This window comes from Marmota monax, unplaced genomic scaffold (genome assembly GCF_021218885.2).
Source record: "Marmota monax isolate L192 unplaced genomic scaffold, Marmota_monax_Labrador192_F-V1.1 WCK01_AAM20220418_F8-fsc00008, whole genome shotgun sequence".
Lineage (NCBI taxonomy): Eukaryota > Metazoa > Chordata > Mammalia > Rodentia > Sciuridae > Marmota > Marmota monax.
In genome coordinates this window covers 2,323,788-2,344,277 of record NW_026694432.1, presented here as the reverse complement: position 1 = coordinate 2,344,277, position 20,490 = coordinate 2,323,788, and the positions used below count along the sequence as shown (strand labels likewise).

The 20,490-nt window shown below is 46.4% G+C and overlaps 1 protein-coding gene across 2 annotated transcripts in view; it reads left to right on the top strand.

Moving 5' to 3' along the window:
- Slc5a9 (solute carrier family 5 member 9) overlaps positions 1-16,667 on the top strand; it is a 29,756-nt gene extending 13,089 nt beyond the window's left edge. For both annotated transcript variants that reach the window (XM_046469315.2, XM_058570766.1), the window contains exons 11-15: positions 1,719-1,869; positions 4,008-4,176; positions 5,780-5,995; positions 9,234-9,402; positions 12,810-16,667. In XM_046469315.2, coding sequence (XP_046325271.1) covers positions 1,719-1,869; positions 4,008-4,176; positions 5,780-5,995; positions 9,234-9,402; positions 12,810-13,018 — 914 coding nt within the window. In that variant the 3' untranslated portion in view covers positions 13,019-16,667. The remainder of the gene's footprint in view (positions 1-1,718; positions 1,870-4,007; positions 4,177-5,779; positions 5,996-9,233; positions 9,403-12,809) is intronic.
- Positions 16,668-20,490: the final 3,823 nt, after the last annotated feature.

Below are 20,490 nucleotides of genomic sequence, written 5' to 3'. Positions count from 1 at the left end.
CCCCATTCTCTAATACACACACACACACACACACATGCATACACACACTTCCACAAATATCTGTAACACACCTGCCCTGTGCCCTGGTATTGGAATGAAGAGATAAAAGAAAGGCAGGTCTCTGCTCTCAGGCTTTATGCAGTCTCCAGGTTACTTGGACTCACCAGGGTACAGTACAAGGTCACCAGTGTGGCAACCCAGTGGGACAAAGGGAACCCTAAAGAGCCATAGACCCAGCCTTGGGGGAGTGTCAGGAAGGACTCCCCAGGGAAGAAAATGGAGTTGAACTCCAAGGACTACCTCAGGCAAAGGTGGGGAGATGTGACAAATGTTGTAGGGAGAAGAGATTGCTCATGCAAATGCCCAGCGGGAGGAGAGAGAGCGTGGTCTGAACCAAAAGGAGCCCAGCGTGGACTCACCAGGGAGAAATGGCATGGCCAGGTGAGCTCTGCAGCCTGTCCTTTTCTCTGAAGGCAACGGAGGGGACTGTAGACCAGAGTATGGGTGGCTGGATTTGTGCTTTAGAAGGTCCACTCTCTGTGGAGGATTCAGTATGGAGACAGGCTCTGGGGAGGCAGGGAGATGTCAGTGAGGTGTCTTCGGTGATCCAGGTAAGTAGCACCAATTACTTAACCAAAGCAGAGGTTTTGGAGATAGAGAGAAGCCATTTAAAGACATTGGTGAGGTAGAATCGGCAGGACTTGATGTATTTCAGGAATAAGAAAGAGGAATCAAAGAGGACTCCCAGGTCTTGTCTTTAGAAAGTGGATTAATAATGACAGTGCGACTGAGGACCTGGAAGGCAATCGATGTGTAGTTATTCCCTCCCTCTGGTAAAACGAGAAGTAAAAAAATAGCGGAGGTGGTGGGAGGCCCAGCTAGGTGACAGCAGCCAAGGAGGGACTGATGGATGGAGAGGGAGCAAACGGAGCAGAGGTGTCTCGTGGGAGAACTCTTATTGCCCAAGAGGAAAGCAGAGGCCCAGAGTTTGGAACCTTGAGTCAAAGGCACCTGTGAGTCTTACAGAACGTGATTAAATACATGGACTTTGAGGTAAAGAGTCCTGAGGTGGGACCAGGGCTGGGAATTCATTTCCTCAAGAGATAAGCAGTCCAGAAGCTTATCAGAGGGTCAATAGGTGACCCTCTCTTTGTTCAAGTGGGGAAAAAAAAGTAAAGGGCCCCAAAAGAGTGAGGGAGTAGTCCAAAGAGCATCCATTTAGTTGGTTACTTGTGGAGTCAGGAAACAAACCCAGGCTTCTACTTCCCAGGCTGGGAGTTAGCCCACCACCACAATATGGTCATAGAAAACACTTTTTTAAAAAAGTAAAAACACTATAAACAAACAAATAATTATAAACATTCACCTTCCCCGCCCCCACTCACAGGGACCTGATAACTGTTTACAGCTGTGAAACCCAGACTGAGACATCGAAGCTACAGAGAACCTTAAGGATCACCAAGACTTACACACACCTTATAAGGAGACCAAGGCTCAGGGAGGGCAGATGAGTCTCCTGCAGAAGCAGAGCCTGGCCAGAACCGGGACTCTGGCATCATGGGCCTCCTGATTCCATATCTGTGCTAGATGGGAACCTCACCAACGGCTTTCCTATCACCTCCCCACCCCAGACTCCTGGCTCTGACACTGCTGCAGCCTCCATGGTCCTGACAGAGCCCTTACCGGCCAGCTGTCCACTCCCGCTCATCTCTCCGCAGGTCTGCGGGGCCTGATGATTGCCGTGATCATGGCGGCCCTCATGAGCTCGCTCACCTCCATCTTCAACAGCAGCAGCACCCTGTTCACCATCGACGTGTGGCAGCGCTTCCGTAGGAAGGCAACCGAGCAGGAGCTGATGGTGGTGGGCAGGTGCGCTGGTCCTTCCTTTCATCCTCCCGGAGCACCCCCTTTCTGTAGGAGATTGTCTGGGTCTGGGCCCTGGACAGGCAGCCAGAGCCCTAGATTCTAGGGCTGACTTTCTATGGGACCTCAGGTAAGTCCCCCTCCATCTCGAGACCACTCCTCCCCTTCCAGAATAATGGAGACTTTCGCATTTAGACTTTCTCTTGGAATGGATCAACAGGGTACTTGAGAGAGGATGACAGAGCACTTGCGAAAGGAAAAGCAAACTGTGTAAGTGGGAGGAAGTTCAGCAAGCAGCTCACCCTCTGGGGTCTTTCAGACCAACTCTGGCTCTCATCTCCAGGTAATAGGAATACTGTGAATCTAATCATCAGTCTCACCCCGAACACCGCCAGGTGTCTTATCCACACTAGGATGAGTCATGTGGCCCTGGCTTCAGGGTGCCCACAGTTTAATGAGATGGACAGAAACACAGATAACAGAGTGAGATACCTGCATCAAGGGAAAGTTGTTCATAGGAAAGTTGTCTCCACGTGATGCGGAGCCTTGAATAGCATGCTAGAGAATTTGAACTTATCTTGTTGGAATCAGTTTGTGCTTTTAAAGGCATAACTTGGTGGATGATTTTATCTAGTTCTTAATAGGATGGGGATTTATAGTTTTGTATAGGGTTAAGGGTCCTTTTTTGAAATCTCTGCTTCAAAATTTAAGGTTCCCCAACCAGGACTTCTGGAGTAAAGGGTGTTCCCCTCTTTGGTGGGTAGGCACATAGGCTTTGACATCTCGCTCCTGCCTTTGACTCCCTGTTCTTTCCACCTGGATGCCTTCTGCCCAATGGAGTTCTGGCCCTAGCACAGGAAATAATCATTGCCGGATCTGAGGGTAGGGCAGAGGAAGGGCATAAGCAACAGGGAGGCCACTCTGGTAGCCAGTGCTCTAGTGGGGCCTGAGAGAGGGAAAATGGGAGGAAAAGGAAAGAGGACCATATGTGCTCAGAGACCTTCCACAAGTGTCCTTTTATCTTTTGCCCACCAACTGCCTAGTTTTGCTGAAATTTATTTAATTCATCAGTGGAATGTGGGCACCATCTCCTGGTCATCTGTATTATTACATCCAGTACATCCAAAAAAATGTTTTTTCAACTTGTTTGCACATCTACAAAATTATTCATCAAGAACGCTTTGGGGCCAAGCACAGCGGCACACGCCTGTAATCCCAGCTTATTGGGAGGCTGAGGCAGGAGGGTCAAGAGTTCAAAGCCAGCCTCAAAAAAAGCGAGGTGCTAAGCAACTCAGTGAGACCCTGTCTCTAAATAAAATACAAAATAGGGCTGGGGATGTGGCTCAGTGGTTGAGTGTCCCTGAGTTCAATCCTGGTACTGTCCTCCACAAAAAAGAATGCTTTGGGGACTTAGGACTGAGTGAGAATTTGTCAAGGGGGAGTCAGGAGAAAGAGAAAAAGGTGGAGTTCTTGCCTTAATCTTAGTGCCAATGTAAAGGAGAGAGTGAGGTTAGAGTTGAAGAAGTCTGAAGAAGGGAGAAGTTCTTGGAGGCTGAAGCCATCCTGGAGAAGGGAGCTATTCTGCACAGGGGCTGGAATGCAAAGAGCAGGAAAGGTGTGCTAAACAGAGCCCAGAGGCCTTTGACTGAGGTAGGTGGTGGGTAGAAGGCATGAAGTATTCCTTAAACAGTGGGTGAATGACATGACCTACAAGGCATCAAGCCAGGCACCAATGGCACATGCCTATAGTCCTAATGACTCAGGAGGCTGAGGGAGGAGGATTGCAAGTTCAAGCTCAGCCTCAGCAACTTAGCGAGACCATGTCTCAAAACAAAAATGGCTGGGGGTACACCTTAGTGGTAAAGTGCCCCAGGGTTCAATCCCAAGTGTCAAAAATAAATTTAAAAATAAAAGACATCCAATATGCAAGTGCTGAGATTTTTACAAATCTGAGTCTCTTGGATTCTGAAACTCTGATTTAAGGAATTTTCAGTCTAAATTCCTGCATCTTAGTATTTGAGATTCTGACCTAACCTCCTCTGATCCCCTCTCTTCTCCCGTCCTGGTGTCTGTGCATCACCTTCACCTGCTGCAGGTCACGCCCACATGAGTGTGCCTCACAGCAACCTGTGCTCTCCCTGCAGGCTGTTTGTGGTGTTCCTGGTTGTCATCAGCATCCTCTGGATCCCCATCATCCAGAGCTCCAACAGTGGGCAGCTCTTTGACTACATCCAGGCTGTTACCAGCTACCTGGCTCCACCCATCACTGCTCTCTTCCTGCTGGCCATCTTCTGCAAGAGGGTCACAGAGCCTGTGAGTGCAGTCCTCCTCTCTCTCCCTGTACAGCAGAGGGTCTAGAGTCCTGTCTGTCAATCTGCTAGTTTCTGGGACCTTGGACAAACACATGGGCCTTCTAGGTTTCCATGTCTCTGAACATAGCTCCAGGTCTAGATTCATTTGTCCACTCCACAGTTATCAATCTGGTTATGACAGTTCCAGAGATGCTGTGGTTTACAAGGTTCACAGAGGTCTGTCCTCACGGGGCCATTTCACAGAGGTTATAGAGATTAATGCTCCCTGCTAGCAATTGTCCACAAAAGGAAGAGATGCCACCACAAACTGCTACTATATAAAGACAAAGCACAGAAGGACCAGAATCCATGGAAGGATCCACACACAGAAGGGGAGGCAGCCTCCACCAGGATCAGGGCAGGGTGCACTGACACCGTCACTGTGAGTTGGACTGAAAGGAGTAGAGATTTTTTGAATGGTCAACAAACAAGTACATGAGAACAGAGAGAACTTTCCAATTAAGAACTCAACTCAAGGTGGACAGGAGGCCAGCTGTAGGATGTACATAAGCAAACATAATAAAGCACAATGACTGTTGGGAGACAGAAGTGCACAAGCTCATAACCAATGGGACTCCTGGGAGGAGGGTAGGGAAGACTTCCTGGAGGAGGTGACAGAGTTGAGAACTGAAGGATGAATGGGAGGGGATGAGCATTCTGGACATGCCTGCACATCACGTGTGTGACTGCACTAAAATCTGACAGTGGTTGAGGGAAGCTAGAGGTATTGGAATTAGAACCTTGAGTACTCCCTGGGGTAGCCTAGAAGAGTCAGGCCCAACTCTGCTGGCTGTGCCATGGGACATCATGGACATGACTCCCCAAGACCAACGTGAGAGCTGAAGTTCACCGCGAAGGAGATCATAGAGACCCCTCCCCAGGTGGCCTGTGTAAGCAAGGCCTCTGCTGTCGGCAAAGGTCTCACCTTGCTGACAACCGTGGTGCACAGCAGGACCAGTTGAAATTCTGGGTGTGTCTGTTCATTCCAGAGTTTTCAAGTCAGGATTAATGTCTCATTTTAAAAACATACATCATCTGACTCTTTCATACTTGGAACAGGTACAGGTTAGGGACAAATGGAATTATAATAAATGAGTGGTACCAGAGTTTTTCTTGGAAAAAAAAAAAGAGAGAAAAGGAGGGAGGAAATCTCTCTTCTGATTTCTGATTTATCATATTGTCAGTTGGGAAGGGGATACTAGTGTTCCTGGCCTATTACAAAAGCGCATCCTATTCTATTTGATGACTGGCCATCTATTACTTAGAACCTACCAATTTCTCTTTTCATAGAGCACAGAGGAACACTCCAAGCCAGCAAGGTAGAGGCGTTGGTTCAGAGCCATTCAACATGGAGCCCCAGTTGACATCGTAGTCCAGCTTTGAAGGCCCTAGCCTGTTCCGTACACTGCTCTGCCTGCCTTTTAAGTCAGGACAAAGTCTCAGCATTAATGGGGAACTTGCTAAAATGGACTTGCCCAACACTCTAACAAGCCAGTGGGAGAGAGATTTAGAAACACAGCAGCTTTTAGGTTCCGAGGTCCCCCTCTCTTGCCCTCTCTCCACAGGGAGCCTTCTGGGGCCTCATGTTTGGCCTGGGAATGGGGCTTCTGCGCATGATCCTGGAGTTCTCATATCCAGCCCCAGGCTGTGGTGAGGTGGACAGGAGGCCAGCCGTGCTGAAGGACTTCCACTACCTGTACTTTGCCCTTCTTCTCTGTGGACTCACTGCCATTGTTATTGTCACCATCAGCCTCTGTACAACCCCCATCCCTGAGGAAAAGGTAAGTGTTGTGCTTATACTGAGCCCCCCAGAAATGCTTCCCTATCACCTGGAATGTCCTAATTTTCACCTTGTTAGGTTATGGTCTCCCCTGCTGTCATATAGATGTCCTTGGGAGCGGGGAACTCATAGGGTTGTGAATTTCCAAGAGAAAAGTAACTCGTCCGATTCAAAAATTACTCAGTGAGTACACTCTATGTGCCAGGCACTGTGCTGGGGTTATAGAGATTAATGGTTATGGGCATAAAGAAAAGCCCACAAACTGCTACTATATAAAGACAAAGCACAGAAGGACCAGACTCCATGGGAGGATCCATACACAGAAGGGGAGACAGCCTCCACCAGGATCAGGGCAGGGTGCACTGACACCGTCACTGTGAGTTGGACTGAAAGGAGTAGAAATTTTTTGAATGGTCAACAAACAAGTACATGAGAACAGAGAGAACTTTCCAATTAAGAACTCAACTCAAAATCCTCAATTCTTCCAAGCTGACTGATGTGCCAGTCCTGGAACCTGGATGACCAGTCTTTGGGGCCTTTTCCCCCTAGAGTCTGTACTAGTTTGCTAAGGCTATTGTCCCCAATACCACAGACTGGGTAGCTTACACAACAGAATTTTTCCTAGGGTTCTGTAGGGGAAATCTGAGACCAAGATGACAGCAGAGTTGGTTTCTTTTGCAATCCCTTCATGGCTTGTAGATGATGGTCTTTTTCCTTCTTCACATGGTCATCCCTGAGACTGTCTGTGACTTTTCCTCCTCCTTGTTTAAGAACACCAGTCACATATTACCTCATTTTACTTTAATTGCCTCTTTAAAGCCCCTACCTCCAAGTGCAGTTTTTATGGTTGGGATCTGAAGTGTTTCCGAAAAGATAATGTGTTGAAGGCTCGGTCCCCGATGCAGCAGTATTCAGAGGTGGGGCTTGTGGGAAGTGATTGGATCATGAGGGCTCTGACCTCACCAGGGTATCAGTCCAGTGACAGCTGATTGGAGGTGGTGAAAACAGTAGGCAGGTGAGGCATGGTTGGAGGAAGTAGGTCCTTGAGACCATGCCTTGGGGCCAATATCTTATCCCTGGCTCCTCCCCCCACCTGCTGTCCCTCTCTCCTTTCTGGCTGCCGTGAGCTGAGCACTTTCCTCCATTATACACTTCTGCCATGATGTTGTATCATGGATCCAGCCAAGTAAGGATTGAAACCTCTGAAACAATGAGCCCAGATAAATCTTTCCTCCTCCAAACTGTCTTTTTTTTTTAGGTACTTACCATAGCAATGAAAAACTAATAAATTATGTTAGCAGTGGTCATATTATGAAATACGGGTTCAGACTTTAACATATGAATTTTCAACTAATGACAGAGCCCATGCCAGAATTTGGTACCTGAGATACTGGGTGGAAATCACAACTGACACAATCACCTGTAAGGTGATTCACTGATTTTTTTGTGTGTGGTACGGGGAATTGAATCCAGGAGTGGTCTACCCCTGCACTACTACATAGGTCAGTTTTAAATTTTATTTTGAGGGTCTTGCTAAGTTTCTCAGGACCTAAGTTACTGAAGCTGGCCTAAAACTTGAGATTCTCCTGCCTCAGTCCCTGAGTCACTAAGATTACAGGCATGTGCCACCATACGCCAGGCCGGTATGGTGCTTTAGAGTTTGCATGGCAACTTCACACTGTTGGTTCCTATGAGCCTTACAAACAAGTGGGATCTCACAGATGAGCCTTAGAGATGGACTCCTCCTGAGCTCCCTCCAGAAGCCACCTGTCACTGAGTCTTCTCCTTTGTTTGCCTTTGTGCTCTTCATGCTCAAGTCCTTCCCCATTGAGAATCTCTCCTGGATCCTACAGGTATTTCTCCCTCCCTCTCTTTCCTCCTGGTTTTTCTTCTTTTTTTTTATCCCCTCCCTTCTGATCACTTTTGTACTTCTTCATGGGCTTTTCTTTCTGCCCATAACCATTATTTTTCCTTAGGAACCCATTTGTGGCCTACAATAGAATTTTCACTCAGTGATATCCCTGGGTTATGAAATCAACCACTTTCTACATTTCAGTTCTCTATCTCCAAGCCAAAACCCTTCTCCCAAGGTTCAAACCCCCACACTCAACTGGTTCCTGGTGACATAAAGTGTCTTCATTTACATGCTCCTAGTGACACACAGTGTAAGTAAGGTTTATTATGAGATGTGGACAAAGAAGCTGCCCAGGCTCCCATGATCCCATAGAGAGGCACCTGGGGGCCTGGTGCAGCTGGATGGGCAAGGGAAGGAGGAAGCTGGGAGCTCAGCAGGAATAAATGGATCAACAAGCAAACAGAGCTCCCCACAGGGGAAGAGCCTGGTTGGAAAGGAGGTGGTTCTGAACGTAGGGGTCCAACACCACTGGTGTCAGCCAGATAACCTGCTGTGCATGTCTGCTGGGCCACTGAAGAGGGAGAAAAAGGAACACCACCAGGGCCATCCAGGGGACATAAGGGTTTTTTCTCCTCACTGAACTTCTCCTCCTGGAAGTTCTACATATTCTTCAAGCTCAGCTTCATATTTATGTGTGCACTCCCCCTTTCTCTCTCTCCCCCCCACATCTCTCACCAGCATGAAAATTTGATCCTGTCCTGTGTCCTTTATCCCTGAGGAGGAATAAGACCCATTTGATCATCCAAGGCAGGAACCCACAGGCCCAAGGCAGCTCCCCCCTCTCTCCCTCATCTGACTCCTTCAATAGGTCACCACATCCTGAAGAATTTACCTCCCTAACATCCCTTAGGACCGCTCCCTCCTATCCAATACCACAGGAAAACAAGATTTCTTGTTTCACTTTTGGAACAGCTTCTAGGTTGGACCCCTTCAATTTACTCCAAGAGATCTTTAAAAATCTCAGAACTTTCACATGCCCTACAAGGAGCTGAGGCTGCTGTTTATTAAATATCAACTCCTCAGCCTGACCTTTGAAGCCTTTTGTAATCAGGCTCCTGCCTCCCTGTCCAGCCTGGTTTCTCTCAGTCTGTGAGTTCCATGAGGCCAGGTCCATGTCTGATTCTGGTCTGTCTGCCTGCACCCAGCACAGACCTGCTGGAGGTCTGTGCTTAGATCTAAAGGGGCAGCCAGGGCTAAACCAGGCTCCTGACCCTCAGTCCTGGCCTTGTTCCTCTGAGGGCCTCCCATGAATGGGGCCTCTTTCTCTGCAGCTGGACTTCCCTCCAAAGGCACTGACTCCTGATGGCATATCCTTTCCCTCCAGCTTGTTCGTCTGACCTGGTGGACAAGGAATTGCACCCGCCCTGAGCTGGAGAAGGAGGCCTGTGAGAATGAGGAGAGCGCACCAGGGCTGGCAGAGGGGGCACCTGGGGAGTGTCCTGCAGGAGGCGGAGCAGCAGGGGACCTGATGGAGGAATTGGAGCAGGTTGGAGGTAGGCTGAGGGCATGCTAGGGATGTGCTTCACAGAGGAACAATGGGGACAGATGCCATGTCATGGGCCTCCAAGGCCCCACGTTGGGGTCACTGGGGATGGGGTCTCTGAGGGAGCCCAATAAATATCATCTTCTTCCCTTCCTTTGTGACCATTAAACTATTTGAGAAAGAAGTCAGATTAGTAAGATAGATGGGACCAAACCATTGCCCTCATTACTGACATAGTGTACATGGCAAGATTTGTTTTATATCCACGGGGAGGTGTGCTCCCTGAATTGAACTCCAGCATTAGACCGAGGTGCTCTCTGGTCACCAAGCAGACCTAATCAAATAGCCCAGCCCACCCTGTAAAGGAGAGTTGTACAACCAAGTGTGCCCTCTTATCCTTCCCAAATCTGCCAACAGGAAGGTCCTTTCACCTCCCTGGTTGAAGAAATATATGGCAGAAAATCAAAAAGAGTTCTACATCTACTGAGTTCTCTCCACGAGGAAGGGAATGTCAGCCAGGGCAAAGAAACCCTTCCTGTCCCCACCACCACTTATTTATTTCCCACTGGGTTTAGCACTTCAACCTACAGTCACATGAAGGATGACTGTCCCTGGTAGGAGGAGAGCAGCCACATGCCCAAATAGTTGTGTCTGTCTGCATGAGTTGCCCCAGAACAATCCCCTCCTGGGGGGGTCAGGGTCTCCTTGAAATGGGCTTATAAACTGTGCCTCCCAGAGGTCCTGAAGTGTGCTAGAATATAGAATAGTACATTAATTTCAATTGTTGTAAGACAAAATGCAACTGTCTTAGACAAATTGCAGCTTCCTCCTTCCTGTGGTGAGATTAAATAATATTAAGACATTCTTATGATAGAAGGACATTATTGAGATTCCTCAACTATAATATTCCCAAGGAAGATTTTAAAATCCAAAAAGTTATATCAGTCTGCAAGGTAACATCCAAAAAGCAATCTATCTTGTTCTTATGAATTAAAAATTCAATGAAATTTAAGTCCTAAGTTTATCTCCTGCCTCACTCAGAGGACATCCCAGTGCCTGGATGGCGTTGGGGTTCCTTGGCAGCTGCTTTCCATTGGATTTTCATGGTTCTGTCAGGCCTCAGACAATGTCTTAGCTCTATACCAGCCTCAGGGGTGTCCAATTTCCCATAATTCTGGCAAGTTTAAAAGCATAGACAAGATTACCAAAGCATCATTTGGTTGGCAGTGCTCTGCTACTGGTTCTTGGGCTTTTGTCAGGTTCAGAGGGCCTTGTGCTGTCCCTGAGGCCCAAGCAAGCTCCTATGTTTCTTGAGGCCTTCAATCTGGAGAAATACCCACTTTCCCAGAATTAATCAAAAGCTCTAGATCCCCACCAAGGTTAAGGTTCAAAGCTTCTTGCCCAAGCCGCAGCAGTTAAACGTCAACGGCCCACTATAAAAAGCTGTCTATAAAGCCAGATAATCCTTTACAAACCTCCACCGTCAAAACACACATGGACTCACTTCAGAAAGAACCACCAAAGATCAAAGCCAAACTTCTTGGTCTTAGTGGTTGACCCAAATACTTCAGGTGTATTTTGCTTGGCAAAATGCAATTCCTTGTCTCTTTTTCAAGTTTGTGGCCAATGCACCAGATGTTGGGGTCTCAAAATCACCTCCCCACATCATTGAAAGGACTAGGTCCTCTCCCCTAAAAGGCTTCTGGTATGGGAAGACCCTTCTGCAAGGAGGAGCCCTGCATAGGTGCAGCAGCTCCCAGGAGGAGGAGGAGAAGGGAAGGTGAAGAAGCCATAAAACATCTCCCAGAGAGAGCAAGGAGGAGGCAGCCTGTACTACCTGCAGCTAAAACCCAGACCAGGCAGACCAGACCCTCACACTCCCTGGATGGCCTCCAGGCCCAGGGCAGAGCATCTCTGGAGAGCAGACAGGAATGAATGCCTATGCCCTGTGGATGGCCACTCCAACAGGAGGAAGAGAAGGCTCTGAGTCAGCCACAACATCCAAGGAGAGAAACCCATGCGCCTCCACACAGGCCACTGGGGAAGAGAGAAAGGGCAGGGAAGGTCCTGCTGCTGTGCAATGTGTGCAGTCTACTCCCTGGGAGAGAAACAAACATCAGTAATCAGGAGGAAGCAGCCCCCGCAGAAAGGCCCACGGGCAGGTGTAGGCCAGGCAGCATCATTTTGAGTTGAAAATAGAAATTTAAAGGGCAGTGAGTTGATCTAAAAGAAGTATATACATCCCAGGTTGATTTTTGCACACTGTTTAGTAACTACTTAGATGAAGTGGACTTTTTGGGTCTGTGAATTCACACACGAAACCCTGTGTTTCATCTACCTCAGGGACCACAGAGAAAATCAAAGAGAGAGAATATGGGCCAACTGGTAAAAAGCCCAGCACCATCAAAATGTTGAATTCATCTTGTTCTTAGTGTAGCTCTGCAGCTGTGCGACCTTAAACAGGTCTCTTCCCTTTCCTGAGCACTTTTTCACCTTTATACAATGAAGGAGACAGGCCAGATGGCATCCAGGCCCCTGGTGTCTCTGACACTCTGTGGTTACGATAAACTCTCCAAGTACCCCATCCCAAAGCCATTGGATAATGAAGTGCTCATTCCCAGTGTTCTTTGCCATCTCCATGAAAGCCTTTTTATATTACTTTTATGTGGTATACTTTCAAAAAATTTACTTTCTTTGTTTCTTTTAAACTTAGATTTTTTAAAAAATAAACTGTGCTAGTTTTAGTCTCTGAGTGGGCCCTCTGCACACTGGAGGGGGGCCTTGTGCATTTCCAACATTATATTCCCCAGAGCCTCTTCTCCCTAACCAGCTCTAGTAACTTTTTAAGTGCTGCCAAATCTCCATTTTCATTCCATGCCCAAAACTACTCTTACAAGAACGGGGCATATGTCACTGAGGCATTTGGGGGAGAAAGTACCAGCAGCTCAGAGGACTGGAGTGGACTGTATAGGCCTCACAATCTGCTGAGGCTGAGCTGGCCCTGGAGCCAAGAGTTCCTGGCCTCCAGTGCAGTGCCTGTGTCTGTCTTTCCTCACAGCAGGGGCGGCAGTCTGTCTGGCTCAAATGCTTCCTCCTTCCTTTAGAAGATTATGTTCTTCCTCTGACCTCATTCTGGACTCACACTCTGATTCGGGGTGAACTGTGTTGTTTCCCCACCTTAACACACCACCCCCCTGCAAAAAGATGCTTCAACATCATGAATGGATGTTGTGGCCAAGGCCAGAGCTCAGCTGAGATCCCAACTCAGCATAGCCTGTGGTTTGCACAAAGGGCCCCTCCCCACTTTTAGGGCACCCACCCACTCCTTCAGCTTCTCACCATCTCCCACCCCCACTCTCATCATTTGCTTGCCTCCCTCCACCCTGCTCCCCTTCCCCTCTGGCCTTCTTCTCCCAGCCCCACACAGGTCCTGGGGAAAGCTGCTCTGGAGCTGGTTCTGTGGGCTCTCCAGGGTCCCTGAGCAAGCTCTGAGCCCAGCAGACAAGGCTGCACTAGAGCAGAAACTGACCAGCATTGAGGAGGAGCCATTGTGGAGAAGCGTCTGCAACATCAACGCCATCCTCCTACTGTCCATCAACATCTTCCTCTGGGGTTATTTTGCATAACTTCACAGACCTGGCTTTGGCCAAGACAGATTCAACACAGAGACAGGCTCTCCTCTCACCTGCTGTCAAACTGGAGGCCATAGAGCTGAAGCCACAGGAACCCCTGAAGAGCATCTAATCCAACCATACTTGGCAAGTGGGAAACAGAGGCCCAGAGAGAACACTGGGTTTGCCCAGGGCCAGATAGGATTCAGGGCATTTCTGGACTCTTGCTCTCTTTCCATTACACCGTCTTACATTCCTACCTCAAAATCAACATTTCCACCCTCTTGTTGAGTCTACTCTGGAATCTTCTGTGAGTCTTGAGGTTAGAAAAGTGGAAAATACAAGTGGTGTACTAGCAACAAATTTGCAAAAAGTCAAGTGTCCCTTCACCGTACTTTTTTCTTTTCCCCGTCTAGAGCCCCTATGTCTCTGTCTATTCTCAACCCCTGGTAATCTATTTGAAACCTGAGTCTACTGAGAAGGGCTTTATATTTCCATTGGTGGCTCCACAGTTGTGGCCGTCAGATCCAAAGGAGTGAGGGGTGAGGGTGGAATTTAAACATGACGACAGATGGCTCTGGAACAGGGAGCTCTTGGAGAAGGGACCCGTCTTGGCATTATCACAATTCGTCTCACTCCTACACTCAAACCTAACCCTGCACAGTTTCCATGGCTGCTTCAGAGAACTTAAAGTCCAGTTGGAGGCAGGTGATGTATTGAAAGCAAGGAGAATCAAGAGATGCTGCTCTGCATCTCGAGGTAGCCCACAGGGGCAGCACACAGCCCGGAAGCCACCATCTGTGAGCCTCTGTCCCTCTCCCTTTGCCTGTCTAGCCTGGAAAATACCTGACTTGCTTAAGTGCCCCTTCTCCAGGAAACTGCCCTAACACCCCAGTCAAGATTGCCCTCCTACTGTCACAACCCCTGGACCTGCTTCTATCTGGGAACTGGTCACACTGATTGGTGATGTCTCCCTCCTTGATGGTGCACTCCAAGGACAGGGGCCAATGGCTATGCCCAAAGTGACTTTGTACCCAGAATAACAGGTGCCAATAAATGCTTATGGACCTAATAAATCCTCCAAGGTCTGGTGGGTTTTGTGCTGTCACTGGCTAGGCAGAGACTTGGGGAGTCAACAGGTTGGGAGGCATCTACTTAAAGAGGAACCCAAACAACCGAGTGTCAGATGGCGAGAATGAGATTGCTGCCCCTGCCACTGACAGTATCCAGATGAGAAGAACCCACCTTCCCCCCGTGCAGGGGCTGCGCCACTCTCCTCTGATCCTCTTCAGTGCTGCCTTTGATCATCACTGCACACCAATCTCTGATCATGCCAGATACAAATACAATCCTGTGTCTCCGAGGTGCAGACATAGCCAAGTCTGTGACTACCTCTTGTAATTACTGCCTCCAAATTTTGGCTCCCAACCTTTGGACCTCTTATGAGACATGAGGTTTCTTCTCAGATATCTGATCGCTGTTCCTCACTGACCCTGAGAACTCAGCTTTTCCCTGATTTCCCCCAAAACCATTCAAGCAAGTCATTTGTGGACAACAGCTTATACTGAAGGTTTGCGTGGGGAAGGTCTATAGACCACAAAAGCACAATCTAAAATTGAACGTGGACCATCCAATTTTAAACATTCCTTAGCAGCCCCCTAGGATTCCTCAGAGATCTCCTCCACCTCTTCTCCAATCTCCTGCTGCAGGAGGGTTCTCAGTCCTCTCTGTCCCTGTCCCTGCAATTCTCTCATGTCTCCCCCTCCTTCTGTTTCTGGTTCTCCTCCTTTATTATGCAGAGCCTCTGCTGGACTCCAGACCCACCTCATCTGACTCACAGATCCACAGGCACGCTGTTGAATGCACAGAACTGAAGGAAGGACAGCTGTCCCTGTGCCTGGTTAATTCCTACTAGTGCCTCACATTTCAGCTCAAAAGTTACATCCTAAGAGAAGCCACATGTTATGGTATAGATATGAAGCATCCCTCAAAGATGCAGGTGTGGAAGGCTTGGTCTCCAGTGTGGTGTGTTTAGAGCTTTGGGAATTGAATGATGGGATCAATGAGTGGGGAGTGGCTGGTGCAGGGACTGGAAGGTAAGCTGGCGCCAGCTAAACCTTATCATCTCTTCCCTGCTCATTTCAGCACCCCTGGACTTTTACATTTTTTCCTAGTTTTCCTTTTCCAATCCATCCTATCCAGCTAATAAAACCCCACATTTCATGGAAAGGGAAAACTGAAGCCTTCTGGGAGGAATGGGACTTCTTAAGGTCATACAGAGAGTCAGCAACAATTGCCCAGGCCTTTCAAGATGAAAGGTGTTTCACAGGTGGCATGCGAGCCAGGTGTGACATTGGAGAGGCTGGAGAGAGCAGACATTTGAAGCACTTATTCATCACCAGGCCTGGGTTTGGCCTACCATGGCATACAACTCTTGCAACAATTTTTATCTTCATAAATGTGTCTATTATGTTCTCACTATTTAGAGGGGCTTCCCAGTTCTTGTCCAGCCTTCCTTCACCTATCCAACATCATTTTTCATGTAGCTCCTTTTCCCTGGAACATTCACGCCTGACCTCCTACCCCACGCCATCTATCTCCTAGGACAGGAATCATTCTTCCAACAGACCTTTCCTGAGGTCTCCCAGCTATCCAGTTTGCTTTGTGTCCTTCCTCTGAGTCTCACAGGCTCCCCTCTATTTCTTTCCACCATAGTAAGTCTCGTGTTCGTGTTATATTTTTCTCCGTGCCATGGACTGGTGCTCTTCCTAGGGAGTCAGTGTGTTCACCCAGGGACTGCATGATGTGAGGGCATTTAGGAAGTGCTCAGGAAATGTCCAGTGAATGAGTGGATTCATAAATGTTAACTTTACTCCATAATATTTTGACTCTTTTAATTCCTAACCATAACCAAGAATAAATGATGAACAGTATCTCTATAGACTAGAGTTACAAGGCCCTCCCGGGTCTGAGGTCCCATTAAATTCCTATCACTCCTAGAGGAGGTAGGCAAGTGTCTCACCTTTTGTAGAGAGGCCAGTCTCATCCACACCTGACCTGAAGGACAACACAAAGTAAAGGAAAAACAAGGCATCCTCTTCTGCTTTGGAGTTCCAAGCCCTGGGTCTCCACATTAGAATGCCTTTAGAGGGATTTGAGGAGCATCTGGAGGCAATGTCACCCATTTGTGCCTCAGTTGCCCCAATCTCCAATGCAGCACATCAGCCTCATTGACTCTGGTGCTCCCATGGCCCTTTTCCAACACTGCCACCTTTAACACGCTCTCTCTCCTTCCATCGGGGTGCTGTTCTCAGGCTGATGTCTCAGTATCTACCTGCTCAGGGATAAGGCCTGTTCAATGTGCACTTCAGCAGTCCTTGGCCCTCTGTGGTGGTGAGGGCAGTGACTTGATTGCAGGATGATGCCAGTTACCTTACCAAGCCACTTGAAAGGAACTGCCTTTCCATTGGACCAGTTGGCAGTCACCACAGAGTTATATCACCTCTTTTCAACCTTTCAGGGTCCCCACCCCAGTTCACGACCCTGCATGAGGCAGGAACCAAAGACTTGTATTCTAATTTGAATTCTTAATTTTGCTACTACATGCTTTGTAACCCCTTCCCATACCTCAGTTTCTTCAACCTTAATAAAGGGGTGGGATGCAGAGTTTTGACCCTTCTAACATTGACATCATATGCTTTGAATTCAACTCCACATTTGTCTTCTTGGGGCAGTGAGTGGGTGGGTAGGTTGACATGCCAGCTTGAGTGGCAACAACACAAATAGAAAACACTGAAAAGTCATTTTCTGAGAATTGAAATGGGTTTGCCATGAGCAATAATAACATTAAGAAGCAGCTTTGGACTGTGAAAGGACAGTGTTTAAAAACAAATAGTGTTTTTAAAATACCACGAAGAAATGTATTTTAAAGTGATTTGCAATTGAGTTTGGATCACAAAAGTACTCAATTTAACACATGAGACTTACAACTATGTCCCTGGGTGTGAGAGCTCGCATCAGTCAGAGGCGGGTGGAAACTGCTGGAAGCTCAGGCAAAAGCAATGTCAGTTTTCCATTAACCTAAAACGAGTGTCTCTCTAGAATTCTAGCTGTAAGTAAGATGACTATAATTTCTCTTTTTTCCCCTCCAGGGTGAAAAGTTGGAAGAATTTTAAAGGTTATATATAAATATAAATCCTAGAGACTTAAATTGAGGCAGTTACAGTTTACTTTCATATTTCAAAATCAAATCTCAGCTTTAGCACTGATTCACAAAGTAGAAATGTCAGGCTTTTTACTGTGATCTCATATTGCATCTACAGATTTCATTTAAAAAAGTTTAAGAAGAAACCAACCTTTATACCTTATCTCCTGAAGAGAATAAAAAAGCTTTGGTCCATCTCTCAGTATGTTTGTATGTAAATTTTAGAAATACAAATGTTCAATATGAGAACAACCCCAGAAGCAGGCTGGTGCAGCCCTCATTTCCTCCTTGGCCCCAGTCAAAACTTTCTCATCAGCCTCTGGCAGGCAGGTTAGTTGGCCCTATGCTTGCACACTGCCTATGATGGGGAACTGACGACCTCCCAAGACAGAGTGCCCATCACTGAACCACAGGAACAACTGAAAAGTTCTTTCCCCAACTAGACACTGCATCCCTGCAGTTTCCAACCACTTATACAAACTGAACAATATGAAGATAACTCAAATGAATCATTTGCTTCAATATTACATTCTCATTATTTGTGATTTCTTCTTAAAGGAATAATTCACAAAGGTGAAAACTCCCTATAGAAGACTAATAAAACTGGTATTTAAAAACAGCCTCACAATTACTGTATAAAGATGTCTCCACATCCATCATCTCATTAGTCCTCAACACCACTCTAGGATGGCAAGTCATTTACAAATGGAGAAACAAACTCACAGAGATGAAGAGCTGTGTCCTAGTCCTGCCACTTAATGGCCAAATTGGTCCTTGAATTCAGACTTCTGATGCCACATTCAGCCTTGCCCCTATTTATGCAGATTTCTTGTGGAATGCTGCTCTTGACTAGACTTATTGAATAAATATTAAAAATAAATCTACAGCTCAAACATAGGTCATATAAAAAGGTAGGCAAGTAAGCAAGATAATTGCAGAGAATTGCAATAAAGAGTGAAATTAAAGGAAGGAACAAAAACATTTTGGGAAAATAAAGAAAAGAGCAAAGAATTAACTGGGGGGATTGGGGAAGACTTCATGGGAAAAGACATTTATCATGAATTTCAAAATTTAACTCCACCCCCACAAAAGCACTACAAAACAAAAATGTATGAAGCAAAACAAGTAAGCAAAAGAGCATGACATTGGGAGGTCAGTGAGGTAGTTGGTGAGGCAGGTGCATAGGGAACAGGGCAGTATAAAGCAGGCAAGCCTGGGGATGAGGAAGAAGTGATACTGAAGACACTGAATGCCACCATAAACTGGGTGACATGGTGTAGCAAGAATGGGACAGTGTCAGGGAGGGTACAGAGAAGGAATATATACAAGTAGCATCTTATTTGATTTAGTAACATTATTCTGGCAATATAGAGAAAATAAATTATACAATCAGAAACTGCCAAGGGATGAAAATTTATGAGGTTTTTGCAGGATCACTGGAAATAAAGAGAAGAGTATATCAATGCATGAATGGTCAAACAAAATATGGTATATACACACAGTAGTCCTCATACAAATGAGTGAAATTTTGATATATATTGCAACATAGATGCATCTTAAACACATGCTTACTGAAATAATCCAGACACAAAGGGATAAATATCAAATGATTCCAATTATATGAGGTACCTACAATAGGTAGATTCAGAGAGACAGAAAGTAGAAGTTACCAGAAGGGGAAGGAAGGTAGGGACAGGGAGAGTTATGGGTATGTTCAGGATGATTAACCCATTAATATATTCAACTTTAATGTGGGTTTTTTTGGTACTGAAGAATGAGGGGCATTCTTAACCAATAAGCCACATTCCCAGCCTCAAGATTTAAATATTTTAGTTAGAGACAGGGTCCTGCAGAGTTGCTTAGAACTTTTATGCTTTTATGTATCCTTAAAAATAAATTAAAATTAAAAATGAAAATTACAAAAAGATAACTAGGGTCTATATTAGGACAACAGTGGTGAAGGATGAGGGAGAACTGAATTTAAAAGGCATTTCTGAAGTAAAATCTGAAGACTTAGGGACTCCAGGAGAAATGAGAGAATCAAGAACAATTCCCAGACTTCAGAACTGGAGTATGGATGCCTTAATACATTTAGAGCAGAAAACAGACTTGGTCTTGAGAGGAAAGAAAAAATGATATTTCATTTTTTTAGCATATTTATTTTGAGGTACCTTTTGGATATCCCACTGGCATTGCCAAATAGTTATTAGTACCTCTATAGCCTGGTGGAGTGATCAGGGCTATAAGCCTTCTTTATAACTCCTGCTTGGAAGAAACAGTACCCATCTTGTAGACTTAGTATAAGATCTATGGTTTTGTGTTGGTTTGGTGATGTAGATAATTGGGGGCTAGTGAGTTACTTTAGACTTTATTTGGGAGAATTGGAGACAGAGTGGGTGTCTGGGTATGCTTCTACAAGTGGGGTTGGATCCCATATGTTATGATAAAATTGGAGGAGAAGCACAGACAGGGTGATGTATCTTCAAGGAAAGATATGTCACCCCAGCTGCTGGCAGTTCAGTGGAGAGGCAACCTCCAATTATAGCCTCATCAAGGCCTGCCTCACTTTTCCAGGAGTCCCATTATCTAGAGAGTGGTCCAATGACTAATAAGTATGAAGGCACTGGCTACTACAGCCTCACATGAGACAACTCTGATGGGCCATTTTAGTGCCAGACCTTACCGCAGGTTTGACCAAGGCCACTGTCAGGCCTGCATCTCAGCTCAACTTCTCCCTCTGCCCAATTTCTAATCCTTCTCTTTCCTCCCACTGGTATGGATCCAAAGGAACTCCCCAGTCAACATCCTGCACAACAAATTCCAGCCCAGACTCTGTGACGGGGTCTAAATGTCTCACACCAAGCTCCTTCAACTTGGCCTATTTGTAATACTTGCTATAATCCCAAGCTAAGCTGATGAGGTCTCTGCATTCAGACTCTAACTGAACCACAGACACCTATATTTTCTCCATGTACTGGGGAGTAGCTATTAGCTCTTTTCTATTTTATCAGATAGAGTAAGTAACAGGCTTCGATTAATCTAGCTGGACAAGTAACAAAAAGACTATCATGGGCTCAGCAAATAACTCCATCCAACCTGCCCCAAAGACCCACATAGCAAAAGCTATTAAGCCTTATGTATTTTATTTTCTTTCTCCTACAACCCTGAAGTGTTTGCTGACATCTGAAGTCTGGTAATAATCATCGTCCTCTAGCCATGTTTCTGAATCTTCAGCCAAATTCATGGCTGTCCCATTTTCCGAGTCAGATGGTCTAATCAACTA